The following is a 15,859-nucleotide window of genomic DNA, read 5'->3' on the forward strand; positions in this document are numbered from 1 at the left end:
AATGCAGCTCTTTAAAAAGTAAAAGAGGGGAAAGAGTAAGAGTCTATAAAATAAATATCTATAATGAGCAGGGGCATACCAATCAGGAGTAGCATATCCAGAGAGAGTCTGTTTGGAAGCAGAACTTCTCTTGAAAAAATCTGGGTTTGGTTTTGTGCGATTAGGTTTGTCATGTGTCGTCAACCGCAACAGAAAAGTGGGAGCAAACAGCCCTGGAGCAATTGGTACAATCACCATACAGTGGTGGCTATATCCCTTACAGGAGTTGGGTCAGGTAAGGGATGCTCTGAAGTACATGCTGGGGAACTTCCCTCTGTGACCTGATAGAGAGTGAGAGCAAGAGTGAGAGAGACTCCCAAGACCCACTGCAAGCAAGATTGAGAGTTGTTACAGCTGGAACAACAGGGGAATTTCTTATGGGCTAAAAAGTACATGTGCTGGAAAAGGAAATATGGCTGGTCCTCAATAACATTCATCAGAGCTGAAGACTAAAACTGTTGTTGTGGTATTGGTGTCTGCATTTTTGCATTTTAATTTTTTTTTTTTGCAGTGATACTAAAATAACTACATGTCCCAGGGCTTACCCTAAGGCTGAGTCACTGACTGCTCCAGATGAAGGGATCAATGTTTCAAACTGAAAACCAGTGTAGCCCTTATCCTGGATGCTACAGTTCTATTTCAAAGGCCAAGGAGAGATCAGGTGACCGAGAGGATGCCCTGACAACTACCACAGAACTATCAGATCTCCAGAAACTGTAAGCACGAGGGCTCCTCAATGCCATGCAATGGACTGTGGTCAGAAATGCCCAAGAGCACTGCAGAAGAACTAGCCCAGAACCAAACTTAGTCCAGTTGGGTCAGTGGGGATCCCACATGCAGCTGAATGAGTACATCTGCCTGACTGCTACACCTGCATCACCATGCTCTCCATAATACCTTCAAAGATCAAGCATATGGTTGTTTGTTCACTTCCTTAATTCTGAGCCTTGCCCAAAGCAACCCAAGAAAATTTCCAAGCATTAATACATGAAGCTGTTTTCCCTCTCTTACAACAGTCTTTAGGAAGGAAGAAAATAACTATTTTCCTCTAAACTAGTAAAGACCTTCCAAAGCAGAAAATGCTTTCCCTAGCAGTAAGGTGCAGGTTTAGCCTGATCGTTGTGCTCTAAACAGCAGCAGCTGGGTAATTCAGCAATAATTAAAAGAACTGCTTGGAATTCCTCCTGCACAGTACCAGGGAAATAAGATTTCTGCTAATTGTTATCTGGGGCTCTCAACTCCATTATCAGCTTGTACTGATGAGATATACTTTATTTAGGCATGCCTGCATTCCTAACTTAAAAGATATTTTCTCTTGCTTTAAGTTTCTAAGATCAGTATGCTTAAACAGCTGTAAATCTAGTCATCATCCAGTTCAGCAACTGGATGAAGAATCTGGAGGACAGCAGTGAAGTGAAAACAAAGTCTGTAACTGCCTGGAACGCAGGATGAGCTGGGAAGACCTTCTAGAGTTAGTTACTTTATTATTCCTCATGTAAACTAGGAGCCGCTTCCTTATTGCTTGGATGGAAGGTTTTCCAGAGCCAGTCACCTGGAAAAAGGGACAAAGACACTCTCCTTGCAAAAGGTTAAATAGCTGCACTGCAATTAGCTAGCCCTAGGACTAATTGTTTGAATAGAGATATCTTTATAACAGACAAAAGCCTCAGTGAATTGGACCTGTGTCTCTTACCATTTTTATCTTTGTGCCTGAAAACAGTGAGATTTATTTGACATTACTAAGACTCCAGGCTGTTTTCCCCTCGAATCAGGAAAGTAAAGTCACCTGTGCTGTGTGATGACAAAGTGTTTGCTCCTTTTGGTGAGGATCCACGTGTGGTTACGGAAGAGCAGTTTAAGGCAAGGCTAGAACACTAGTGATAATCATGTCCTGACTGTTTCTAAACTTGAGGTTATTTCCTATGGAGAAAGCAGATGATGTCCTGTGTGGCTCCTTACCTCTCTCCTACTTGGATGCAGTCAGACTGTGCAACCATCTGTAGCTGTCAACTGACAAACATTTTTGCATGCCTATGATAAAAAAACAAAAAAAAAAAAAAAAAACCAAAAAAAAAACCAAGAGCCTTTGTATGCACAAATTATAGGGAAGAAATTTATTAATGAGGAACAGTGTGAGTGGACATACACTTGCAGGTCGGAGTATATGATCTGCACAAAGGAAACCTGGCATAAAAATTCCCATACATTTGAAAAAGAAAAATAGAGAATGTGTCTGCTATGTTTGTGTGTAAGAATCACAAAAGAAACTACTCATTTTGGAGAGGCAAAGATGTCGTTGACAACCTTCAAGAGATATCTTAGAAAAAGATAGCCAAGAGGGATGATTACACTTCCTTACAAGAGAGATGACTCTGATTAACAGGAAGCAGAAAGTATTCTAGTCACCAATGACCTGAAGATAAGCCAGGCCAGGAAGAAAAAAAATTGAAATATTCTTCAATAAAAGTCAGTGACACCATAACTCTCCCACTCATCAATGGGAGGAAGAATGTGAAGTTGGATCTTTCTACTGGACCAGTCATTCTTTCCCTTTCTGCACATCTCAGCATCAGAAACCACTCCAGTGTGTGTTCCAAGCCATAATTTGCTTATTTTCTCTCTCTGTCTCCTTCTGCTTTAGTCCATTTCCTCAGAGCCCTCCGCTACAGAAGTGAGATCTGTATCACCTTTGGAATTCTAGTCTTCATACAACAAACACTCAAACTACTGTGAGATGTTCTGTTAACATGCAGATTGTAGTGCCTTGGGCACCCACATGGGAAGGGTCTGAAACAACTTCCTCACCCCTCTTTCTTAGAGAATTATTCATCACTGCTCTTTCTTTCCCTCCCACCACAGCAAGCGCCCAGCCACCCATGCCCACCCATGCCTGCTGAATGATCTGGTTGTACCCTGTTTGGTTTGGACACTAAGTGCTGAGGAGGTGGGTGGGATATGCCAGCCCCTGCAGGCTGCTCTGTACGCTCTGTTCTCAGGGCTGTTTGCTGTGCGGGCCGCAGGCTTCAGGCCTTTGAAGGGTTGAATACCATCTTTTGATTTACTATGGCTGATGGGGTATGGGAAAGCTTCACAACTGAAATACACGGAAGAGTTTTAAAAAAAAATAAGAAAAAAAAAGAAAAAGAAAACAAAATAAAGAAAAACCAAGATAGGAAAGACCTTAATAACCACACAAACAATAATAAGTAATCAAACGGAATAGATCAAAGAAGAGAAGAAAGAGACAGCTCTTAGTAATAATATTAAATGACTTATAAGAAAGGCACAATTAAATAACTCACCACTCAAAACAGTCTTTTTTTACACACATCTGTCCTGGATTAGACACTTTTGGACATGCTGACACATACCTAGTCAGCACCAAGCATACTCAGGTCTTTAGAGGTGGTGCTGATGACTGTTTCTTACTGATAAGGGGATTTTAGCAGGGTCAGATAAATGAAGATTTGGTTCTCATTTGTGACATTTTGGCCATGAACAGTCTCCTTACAGAGTTAGACATGACTTACAGTAAACAACTGAAAATGAATGGGTCTGATAAGATTATTCCTCCCGAAATTCTGCTTCTTTAACAGCAAGGTAACTTTGCCTTTTTTTTGATAGAAGGAAAGTCCTGTTTCAAGGGATGTATCTGACAGCTTTATTAATCTGAAGAGGGGAGAGATGAAGCTCAATCCAAGTTCCAGCAGTCTAAACTACCCTTCTTCTGAGTCAAATATGGGAGAATGATGCTAGTTTTCCACTGATGCAGCCTGTAGTCACTTTGAGGGGAGATTCAACCTCACAAAATTTCCCAGCTGAAAAGATCACAGATCTGGCATATACATTACTTCAGTCCCTGGAACTACACAAAAAATAGCCTTCAGTTAGTACAGGGTTTGGTTTCCAGATTTTGCCCCTGTATGAAGCCATCAATGGCACACCTCTTCCCAGACACGTCTAGACCACATGTCAGTTCTTGAGCCATGTCTTTTAGATGCCAGACAGCAAGTGCAGAACAGTCCACCAGGCTAGCTGCTGGCATAACAGCAAGTGTTAAAAGTGACCAAGTTCCAATCAGGCACACAATACTGACAGGCCCTGAGGGGAAATATTGTCTGCCAGCATGATATAAGGAAAGCTGGAAAGGAAAGAGTAAGCTGTAAAACTTTCTAAGCATATTCAGGGTAATCTATATTCTTCTCATATTTACCTAGGGTCTAAGTCTAGGAGTCCCTGAATTCCCCAAAGGAGCAATTCCCCTATTCACACTGATTTTAAAGGAAGCTGAAGGATTGAACAAGTGGTACCTTTCTCAGAAGAACAAGTGATAATTTTTTATTAAGTCTGGCAGTTTTCATGCTGTAGTACCTTTTATATGGGAGTATCAAAGGCAGCACATTAAATTATTGTCACATCCCTGGCAAGTTGCAAAGTGTTCCCTCTTCAACAAAGAGAGAAAGTAAGGCATGCAAGGTAAAAGCATTGTCTCTGGGTTATAAGGGGGTAATGCAGAGCTAAGCAGATATTCAGCTGCTCCATCACTTCTCTGACAGAAGCATGACACTGCCAGTTTTCCAGTGATTACATTTATTCTCTGAGAAGAAAATGGATAGCAATAATTGCCAAGACAGGAAACTCTCTCTCTCTGTGTGTGTGTGTGTGTGTGAATCTCATTTTTCCAGATTATTAGCACTAACTGTATTAGATCAGAAGAAACATACACACATGCACACACTCACACAGGAGTTTTTTGAAAGATTCTTTTTGCACATGTAAGAATACTCAACAGCAATTATTTTGAGCTGTTCTCCAGAGAAATCTTACAAATCTATGACATTTTCCTTCACTTAAAGTTAATATAGGTAGAGATGGTTATCATCAGAGTGCTGTTTCTCTTTATCTGAAAAGTTATTGCCATAGCTGAAGTTCATCTACTCCTCCTCTCCTCTAGGCAAGTCTATGCTCCTATGCTAGCAAGGCACTCAATAATGCTTTAATCTTCTTCAGCCAAGCCAGATCAGAGCATATATATGTTCCAAACAGAAATTCTGTAACAATTTAGATGGAGACTCTTTGCTTTAAAGAGATACAAACTTGTTTAAATACATCTTCTCATCACGTTCGTGTTCCAAAAACAGATATTAGGGTCTAACTTGAACTTTCAAAGCCAAAGAGAAGCAATTTTTAAAACAAGCTAGTTCCAAAGGGCAACTGCTGGACAGCATATTGCCCAGATGTTGATGAAGAACCCTAAGATCACCACACAAGTTCATATGATGCAGCAAGACATTGCTCCAATGGGGCTTAGAACTTTGGAAGTTGACACAAAGCTTTCACAAACTATGCACACATCTTCATATAGAGTAGCCTATATATTAGAAGAGGTTTAACGTTTTGCACTATCATAATAGTTCTGCCTCTTTGACTCAGAATCTCTTCTTACCTAATACTCCTGGATTCACATAAAGTAAAATCACTGAGAAGTTGAAGAAAGCTTCATCTTGTGTATTTACAGTGTTTAAAAAGGCTATTTGTTATTCAGTACAGCACTTAAAGACTGGCAAGAAAATCGAATAGCACATTGACTTCAATTTATTATTTTTTCCAGTGTTGTTATTGCTGGACTTTTTTCTAATTGTTTTGTTTTATTGTTTTCTGGGAAAGTATAACTCTAAGGAGACAGAACACAACCCTCTGGGATCGGGGCTGCACTTTCACTGTTGCTGTCTTCATTTTATTGAAGACACAATCAGAAAAAAACCCCACAGGCTTTTTTGCTAGATGTAAAAAGTCCTGAAGGCTGAAACATATAGCAATTAGAAAAACAAACCAAACCAAAACAACAACAAAAACAACACATCAAATGGGTAAAATAAACCAAGTTGTATCAAATGCTGCCAAATTCTGTAAAGGGCATGGGATTCACAGGACTTCTGTTTGCTACCATATCCACTTTTCTTTCCTCTCACATTTGCCTTTGACTGTTTTGAGTGATGCTGGATGAATGAGGGATGTAACTGATCAAAAGATGGACCAAGCAGCATGTCTCACACAGAGCTCACCAGTCCCAAGAAAGGAAACTTAGGAACTTAAATACTTAAAAACCAACACTGTCCATAACAAAGAACTGACAGCAAATTTTCATGCAGCAATGCAGAAGAGAATTTCTCCCCGCAAGAGAATAATATTATGAGTCTCAGCAGTTATTTTAGAAATCAATCCAACCAAACCAACAAAAATGAAACAAAATGACTAAAAAAACCACTAATCACAAGCCCAAACTAATAGTGAAGGGGCAGTGGAAAGTTTTTATACGATACCTAAATTGACCATAAGTTTGACACGGCCTCCATCCAGCTCCAGGCGCAGAGTGTCAGCAGAGTCTCGTGAGGTGGTAGCCATCAACAGCCCATAAGCACGCTGGGACATGAAACGGAAGGACACATCTTCTGCTTCTGTATGCATGACCATAGGCATGATGATCTTCATGTACATGCTGCCATCATAGCTCAAGATAGAGGCCTCTGAAAGGAGTCAGCAAACAATTGCAAAAAAATGAAAATAAGTTACACCTTTATGCAATCTTAATTCCTGGAGAACCATGACCTCTACCACAGAGCACTGTGAAATCATGCCACTCACCACAGAAAGCACTGCATCTGTTCAACTGCTTTCAGCAACCCTATGTGACAAATATGAGTAGCAAACACAAAGATACAGTATTCACCATAACTGGATGCAGTACCCATGGAGACACAATTCCCAAGGGACAATTGTGTTAGCACAGGGCCCTTTTGTGATAATGAGCTGGCAGAGCCTCTGGCACCTTCAAGAAAATGCAATCTCCGCCATTAGCCCAGCCGTCCCCAGCACTAGCTGTAATGACTACTTTAAATAATGTCTCCAGCACTCCTACTAGAGCATTCAGTCTTGCCTTTGATGGCTCATAGTTCCTATTTTTGGTACTGCTAAGAGCTATTGCTTATTTACAAAAGAATTTCATTCCATTGCTAGCACTTCAAAGAAAAACAACTGTATGAAGCAAGTTTCCTAACAGGTCTTTTCTACATCAGATTTGTACTGGCTTGTGATTTTTACATTTTCCCACTCCTTACTAACAAGTAACCTCTGCAGAGCTCTGCTGACACAACCAATGGCACTGCAATACAAATGAAGAAAGGAACAAAACAAACTCCACTGCAACTTTAAGTGTCATTCAAATGCTGAAAATGTCAGAAGGTGGAGGCACAATGAAAGCCAGGAGTAGGAAAGGAAGCAAGGAAAGAAATTTTATTTTTATATCATCTCCAGGGATGTCAAAGAAAATGGGAAGTTCAGCTTAGAAAAGGAGTTATAGAACTTAACAACTCTCTGTTTGTGCAGGGTCTTGCCTGCAGAAACTGGTATTCTCTAAGGAGGTAGAATGAAATACTTGTGACAAACTGCAGCATGGCAATCATTTTTTCAGGTTAGGAATATGCTCCAAAGCATTTTTACTTGCAGAATTTACAATTCTACGTAAATATATTAATGTATGAATCAGAAAATCCATTATCCAAACAGCCAACTCCTATCAAAAGCAAAAGCTGCAGAGATTGCTCCATATAGGACATCTACCACAAAACTATATATAAAAATCCCAAAGGTTCAAAAAACCAAACAAACAAAAAAAGCCAGTTCAGCTTGCTAGGCATGTGGAGGGATTGCTCTGCAAATGCCTCTTACCAGTGCCTCATCCAGTTTAGCTACACTTTTCTCAGATGCTTGTGTTTCTCACCAGGCACCACATATACACCCCAGAGAACTATCTAACTTAGCTAACTGCAACAATGTTTTATCTGGAATCTAGATGCTCTCCTTATGTTTCATCCTATTATCTCATATTTTCCAGCCAGGCCACTCATGCTGATGGGAGCAGCACTTCTAGAGGGAAACCAGTTTGGCAGAGCCAATCCTTACATCCACTCACTGCCCGAATGTTAGATGCCAAAGTGGATAGATGGGAAACTGAGGAATGCCATGTTCCCATGCTGGAAAGAACTCATGGCTCTCTCCACGATAGACAGTATCAGAACTGCAGTGGTAATAAAAATGCAAATGAGGTGATTATGAGGCTATAAGTATCAAGCTGATAAAGTGTCAAGGGACATGTGCATATGGTTACTAAATGTTTGGTGGAGATCACTGTGGTTGTGCTGGGTCTGTAACCCACTGGACTAATAGCTGGTATGCAGCACCTCACTGGTCATGAAACATACAAACGCAGACAGAAGAAAACTTTTCTGGGAGCACCAGTAAAATAAGGTGCCTGTGGACAGTATTCCTATTTACTAGATTTCTTAGCTTCACTTCCCACAAACTATCATGGTCTGTACATCCAAAGCTCACTATATACAATGCCTGCTCACTCAGCCATATATTAACTTTTGGGTACCAGCTGTCAGTGCTGCCCTGGGGCCTCACATTTTTGCTTGGCCAAGAAACAGAGAAGTAAAGAAAGCTTCTTTTTCAAGGTAGAGGAAAGGTTTCTTCTTTTCAAAGTTGAATTCTCTTCCCTCTCACGTCTCCATCTCTTACTTGCCACCCACAGCTGCAAGCTGGAACTAAATGTACTGTATATTACACATACACTCATAGGCAATGCATATGTACACACAAACCCTCCTTGCTCTCTTTCCTCTCTCTCTCTGTGGATTGTATTAGAAAATGCAGTCAAGCATGAAATGGCTCTTTTGACGCCTTCAGCTCAGATGTGCCTTGCATGAAACAGTTGCTTGCCCTAGCACCTGAATAGCTGTGAGATGGGAGTTGGAGGATATCAGGACTATGAGTAGGAGTAGCTGACACAAGTGTCCTAGCTCTGCTTCTTCCTTCTCTGATGTACCGTGCATTAGGTACTTTGCAAACACAAGTTTTTCTGCAGACACTCGAAGACAATAAACCAAGTGTGGCAATAATGACAGAATCATAGAATTGTTTTGTTTGTAAAAGACCTTTAAGATCATCAAGTCCAACTGTTAACCTAACACTGCCAAGTCCACCACTAAACAAAGTCCCTAAGTGCTGCATCTACACATCTTTTAAATACATCCAGAGAGGGTGGCTCAGCCACTGGGCAGCCCATTCCAGTGCTTGACTACCCTTTCACTAAAAACATTTTTCTCAATATCAAGTCTAAACCTCCCCTGGCACAACTTCAGGCCATTTCCTCTTGTCCTGTTGCTTTTCACTTGGGAAGTCTCTTCCTTAAAAAAAAGAATTTGTCTTTCATGTCCTATTGCCAGAAAATTACTGTCCTTAGATGAGAAATCCCAATCAGTGTTATTATACGTATGTAAGAAGGACCTGAAGAACACTCAGAATTGCTGAAGATGGAACAAAACTGTTTCAACTTGTGGTGTTTCAACTGACATCCCACAGCAGTCTAAACCAGGTAGTACGTTCCCTTCTCTGTACAGTCTCATACAAACAGGGAGCAATGAATCCTTGTAAGAATTAAGTAGATAAAATTAAACAGCCTGAAACAGTTGAAACAGCTGCCGCACAATCATAGGAGATGATGAGTTTCCATTCTTGCAGGTGCCCTATGCTGACCTGAGCTTGACCCAGCTCAGGCCACCTATGCACTTGACATCTTTTAAAAATTAATAGATTTCATTCTCACAGTGCATCTCTTCAGCAGCTGGAGGATTTGGGTGCTTTTTCAGCACATATTCTTGCAAACAGATCATTCCCTCCAGCTACCAAAAAAAACAACCCAAAACCAACACACACAAAACTTTCAGAGGACAGCATTGCCTAGCAGCAGTCATACAAAAAAACCCCTATCTCCTTGTTGTGACAGTAAGTCCAAAAAAAAAAAAAAAAACCTCAAGGAAGGCATGATACAGCTGAGCAACACATACAACAAATTTGTTCAGGGTTCACAAATCACAGAATGTTAGGGCTTGGAAGGGACCTCCAGAGATCATCAAGACCAACCCCACTACCAAAGTAGGGCAGGCCACACAGGAACACATCCAGGCAGGTTTTGAAATTCTCCAGAGAAGGAGATTCCACAACCTCTCTGGGCAGTCTGTTCCAGTGCTCTGTCACCCTTACAATAAAGAAGTGTCTCCTTGTGTTGAGGTGGAACCTCCCATGTTCTAGCTTGTACCCATTGTTCTTTGTCTTATCACTGGACACCACTGAAAAGAGTCTGACAGCTTTATCTTGACACCCACCCCTCAGGTATTTATAGACATTGATAAGATTCCCTCTTGGTCCTCTCAAGACTAAACAGCACTGAATGTAATCTGGCAACAAGTAGATGACCTCAGCCTCCTAGGCACCTGTGCTGGTTATTTCTGCCTGAATGCAGGCATCCATTTGATTATGGAATCACAGAATGGCAGGGTTTGGAAGGGATCTCTGGGGAATCACCTAGGCCAGTCCCCTTGTTAAAGCAGGTTAACCTAGATCAGGTTGCACAGGATTGTGTCCAGCTGGGTTCTGAAGTCTCCAGAGAAGGAGATTCCACAATCTCTCTGAGCAGCTTGTTCCAGAGCTCCATCACCCTTGAAGAAGCAGTTTTTCCTTGTTTATGTGGAACTTTCTGTGTTCTAGTTTGCACCCACTGCTCCTTGTCCTATCACTGGGCACCACTGTCATCCAGTCCCAGCCCCTTGACGCCCACCCTTTAGATATTTGTAAGCACTGATAAGATGCCCATTGTCCTTGGCCACCTGCAGCAATGAGACTGTAATGCTTTTGTTCAGTACCATAAACACAGGCGGCAGCACATTCATCCAAGTTTAAAATGCATGCACATTCCTTCCACCCCTCCACTTTTAGGGTAGCTATTATACTTGGATGTCTTACAGATACATGCATAGGAGCAATATGTGAAACCATCTTTCAGAGACCCACAGATTTGCCCAGACAAAAAGAACCAGAGCAGCATTTATTTGCAATCCCAAAGCCAGAAGCTTCATTTCCATTAGCCTGGAGATGGGAAGAGGAAGAAACCAGGTGGTGATTCAAAAACCACCCTGACATAATGCCAGAGCTCTGTGAAAATCAATATGTTATTAGGAGCGATTAGCTTCCCAGTCTTGTGCTCCAAGACCCTGCCAGCTTCAATTTTACACTTAGCATCCAAAGGAGCAATTCACTGCTGCTTCCCCACAAGGCTCTGCATAAACCTCCTGGGGAGATGACAACAGCCATTTCTTAGAGTATAGACAGAAAAATGTTCAAGACCTCTTTGTGCTCTTTCTCCTGCTTTCTAACCTTTCTCTTGTATTAATCTTCAGACCTTGCCTCTTTCCTTTCTTTTCCCTTTTCGTTTTTCTGTAATCTCCTGTTCTTCCTTGCAGTTTTTTCCCTGCCTTCCAGGCTACAATATAACTTTCTTCCTGACATTTCCATAAAGACAACAGTGCTAAAAGAGGAAAAAATATCCTTCCTTCATGAAAAGTTTAGCCGAAGTCACCAATGACATATACCCTCTAGCTACACCTGCCAGAGTCAGCTATTGCCATCAGTTCCCACCAAGCTTCCAGAGACAAGTGTCACAAACTGGAGATACATGGGAAAGGAAGAAATGTGGAAAACAGCTATGCTGGTTCAAAACTATGGGGGAATAAAGACCAAACATTTCCATCTTCTTGCAAAAATTCAAATATCCTTAAAGAAAAAGTGCCACACCTTGTTACCACAAACGAGACAAAACATTTCTGTAGGCATTACACAAAACACCTCTTTCCCTCCCACACCCATTAGCAAATACATGGCCATGAATAAAACCAGCCTTGATTTTCTGAAAATCCAAATTGCCCTTAAAACAAAACAAGAGAAACAGAACTGAAAAAGGACCTGAAAAAAGCCAAATCAGAAATCCCTTAATTCCTGTCCAAGGAGATTCCATAAGAGCGAGCTTTAACAACAGAAGTTGGTCAAGTAAGTTGGGAAGCCCAAAAGCAATCACTTAGACTGAAATCTGACTAGAACCCAGAAGATAATAGCCTTTTTTGGTGGAAAAAATGTCATGGGAACTTAAGAGCTCACAAGAAATTACAGCCTTGCCTGTCACTTCCCACAGGATAGGAGCTGGGAGCTGTGGGACTGCCAGGGCTTGCTCTTGATGCTCAGACCTGTCCTGCACACCCAGGAAGTGAAGACAACAGACCTGTAGATGGTGCCTGAGTCCAACCAAGAGCCCAGAAAACATCAGGAAATAAGGCAGGTGCACGGTCAGGCCAGGAAGTCAATACATAGGCCAGGGCTAAAATCAGGTGCCACAACTGACAGGCAGGGCCACCATGACAAGGATGGGACATAGGCATGGTTCAGCACAGCCCACGGCCAGGCAGCACTGTGGGGAGCTGGAGACCAGCCCTGCTGCAGTATCACTGGGAGAGGGGCTGATGGCCCCAAGGGGCTGACATGGGGTCCTGAGCCAGGGTAGGAGAGAAGTTATTAGGTCATCAAAATAACTTTCAAATAATACTACTAATCAGCCACTGATACAGATTGTGCCAGTAAGCGCAAAGCTATTCTGCTTTAAAGATTTCAGCCTGACAAGGTGTCAACAGCATTGTCATCAGTTGTAATGGACTGGGAGTTCATGAAGGTAAAAGTTAAAATCTTGGACACATACAACCACAGAAATGTAAAGACATTGGACTGGCTTTGCTGATTTTGCCAGTGTTTAATCTCTTTACAGATCAAAGTATTTTTGCAACATCAATCCCAATTTTTCTTTCCTTCAGAGTAAGATGACACCTTCCTTCCCTACTCCTGGTGGGTATACAGCTGCTTCACAAAAGAACCTTTGTACCCTGAAGCCCAGCCTATCATTACTTCAGATCCTTCACTCTGTTCTAGACTAAGTAAATCCCTTTCATTCAATTTTTACTTTCTATAACTAGCTGCTTCTGCTTTTCACCTCTGCCCTCTCTCTGGTTTGTATACTACTACTACTCCTAAAATTCAAATGCTCCAATTTGAACAGCATACCTCACACAAGACCAAATGGGCACTAGAAGTGGAATAATTACAGTACAACATGTACAAAGTATTTCCAAATGAGCAGCAAATGTGAGAGATAATAGAGCTAGCTTCAAGGCATTCATCACATTTTCAGGAATATAAGAATACTGCTGGAGCAGTAATAGTAACTGTCACTTACAAGGATGCTTCTGTAGACCAAAATTGCTAGCAGATGTTTATATAGACCAGACAACATCCAGATGAAAAATTTTTATCAAATGTATTTTTTCAAAACCTTGCAGAATTTATTTCATAGTATTATTTAAAACATTTTGCTACTTTTAACATATATTTAAGTCTGAAAATAACCCAAAAGTGCAGGTTAGTTCATAGAAAACAAAAAATTCACGAAGAACACCTGAAGTGCAAACCACACCTATCAATTAATCTACAAAGCCAGGAACAGAATAAATACCCTATTTCCACTATTTCCATTTCATGCCACTGTCTTCTACCTGTTTCAGTGTCTTATCTATTACCTATCCCTTCCCTTTGTTTTCCCAAACATAAGCAGAAACATCAAATTACTGCAGAAAAGATCACTAAGTACCCACAAAATGCAAGACATACAAAACTCTAGGCAAAGAAGGTAAACTAAGAGCCCCAAGCAACATGTCTGTATGAAAGTGCAAGGTTCAGTACAAGTACTATAATGTCCTTCCTCAAGGGAAAAAAAATTAGCTTTATTCATAGTTTAGACATTGACATTGCTTCAATTATGAATGGAAGCAATGCAGATATCTTTTTTTCAGAATTACACAATATTTTTTTTTAATTCAAAATTAACACCTTGCTTTTCTAGTTCAATAGGATAAGGGGGTTACATAAAAACAAAATCTTGTAAACTGGTCCTGAGAATTTTTAGCTTAAAATGGGTGAAATCGCAAGGAACTAGTTAATTTTTGACTGTCTAAAACAATAGGATCAATGGAGACCTTCTAAATTTTAAACTGACCTACAGAAGTCATATTTGGATCCAGAATCCCAAATCTCCCTCCACTAATGAATCCCGCAGCCTTTGCACTCTGTGTTCTAGCTTTGTTTAACTTCTAGAATGAACCAATTCTCCAGCTCTCAAGGCTAATCTGTGGCTGTTCTACAAAGTATGTATCCGTTTGCATTAGCATCAGGCTTGGTAGGTGCTTCCTTTCCTCCTGTTGTCACCATACAGAAATGAGGATAAGTTAATTAAGGGATGTTGTCAGGTAGAGAATAACAAAAGAAAAGAAAAGGAAATATTTTATTCCACAATGAAAAGTAAATATTACCTACCAAACTTTGCATCTCCCTTCTTTGAACTGTAGTCGTAAAGAACCAAGCTAGGAAGGAGCTGTAAGAGCACTGAGTAGCACAGTGGAAATATTTACAAAAGGAAGAAACTGTAGCTTGTAAATGTTATTGCTAGCCCTGGGAGGTAATGAGCATGGCTGTGTTGCTACTCCAAAGCTTGGCAGAGGCACAGGGGAACAAAGAAGGAGCACATGGACTCTTTTAAACTTACTCCAAATGTCACTCTAACATTTACAGAACTGTGTAAAACTATCTGGGGAGAAATCTCTGGCAAGAAGGCTAAGGGTAGAAGAAGAATTGTTCCTCAAAGCCAAGGAGTGGAAAGGGGAAGGCACGGAATGAAAAAGGCATGGGGAAATCTCTTACTAAAATGATAGTCAGAGAGTTTGTATTACATGGGTGACACATGATCCTGCTCTGGCATGGGGGCTGGACCTGGTGATCTCTTGAGGTCCCTTCCAACCTCTGATACACTGTGATACTGTGAAACAGTTTAAAAAGTCAGGTGACTTCTGTTTAGTTTAAACATCTCTGAGTCCTCTTCATGGCACTGTCAAGCTGAATGAAGCATCTGACTACTGTCTTTCAGTGGTGTTCACTAAGAAAGGGGGATTACAGCAAAGATGAAGTTTGGCTTATTTCAGAGGTGTCCAGTGGGGGGGGGGGGAAGAAAACAAACAAACAAACAAACAAAAAAAACACAAACAAAAAAAACAAGGTAGCTGACATAATTTTCAGCAAAGAAAACTCTAATGGAAAAAAAATTACACAATGGTAGCCACACATTGCAACAGAAAGGCTGCAGAAACTCCACCCCTGCAAAATTTTCAACACTCAACTAGATAAGGTCATTAATATTGAATTCTGCTCTTGAAGCTGGTCCCACTTGGAGCAAACAGTTAGGGCAAAGATTTCCAGAGATCCCTTTCAACCATGAGCAGTTTGTGAAGAGTTCCAGAATGCATCCATTTCACTGACTATTGCACCATTTCACAGCAATCACCTTACGCCTTGCAAGCTGCTTCTGATCTGAGATGGGAAAGATTTTGTCTTGTGAGTTATCTCATTAATGGGAATGCTTGTCGTTAAGACTGAAGAAGTAGAGGATTCAAAACTTTGCTCTCCTACAGTGACTGTAGGAGCCTGGGCAAATTCTTTACCCCTGCTGAATCATCTCAGAAAAATTACAGTTAGGAACCAAGCTGTACACATTACAACATACATCCAACTATATTACTTTCAGTGCTTTTCTCCCACAAGCCAGAATGCTTTCACTGAACTGGTGTTTCACTGCCAACATCTCCCTAGTGGCTGCTGATGCTCAGGTGGTAATTGAGAGGTTTATAAGGATGGATCTCAGAAGTAAAATTTGCATTACTTCTCCAAATTTCCAGGAGGTGAAGGCTCTGCTATAAAATTCACGTATGTGGGAAAGCTACTAAAAAGGCAGTTCTCACCAGCCCACCATCTTTGAAAGAAAGGCTGTGATGTGAAC

At 41.0% G+C, this 15,859-nt stretch overlaps 1 protein-coding gene across 3 annotated transcripts in view; it reads right to left on the bottom strand.

The window, feature by feature from the left end:
* Positions 1–15,859, bottom strand: part of NRXN3 (neurexin 3) — a 909,976-nt gene that overhangs the window by 619,727 nt on the left and 274,390 nt on the right. For all 3 annotated transcript variants that reach the window (XM_054400548.1, XM_054400546.1, XM_054400549.1), the window contains one exon: positions 6,363–6,566. In XM_054400548.1, coding sequence (XP_054256523.1) covers positions 6,363–6,566 — 204 coding nt within the window. The remainder of the gene's footprint in view (positions 1–6,362; positions 6,567–15,859) is intronic.

This window comes from Indicator indicator, chromosome 4 (genome assembly GCF_027791375.1).
Source record: "Indicator indicator isolate 239-I01 chromosome 4, UM_Iind_1.1, whole genome shotgun sequence".
Classification (NCBI taxonomy): Eukaryota; Metazoa; Chordata; class Aves; order Piciformes; family Indicatoridae; genus Indicator; species Indicator indicator.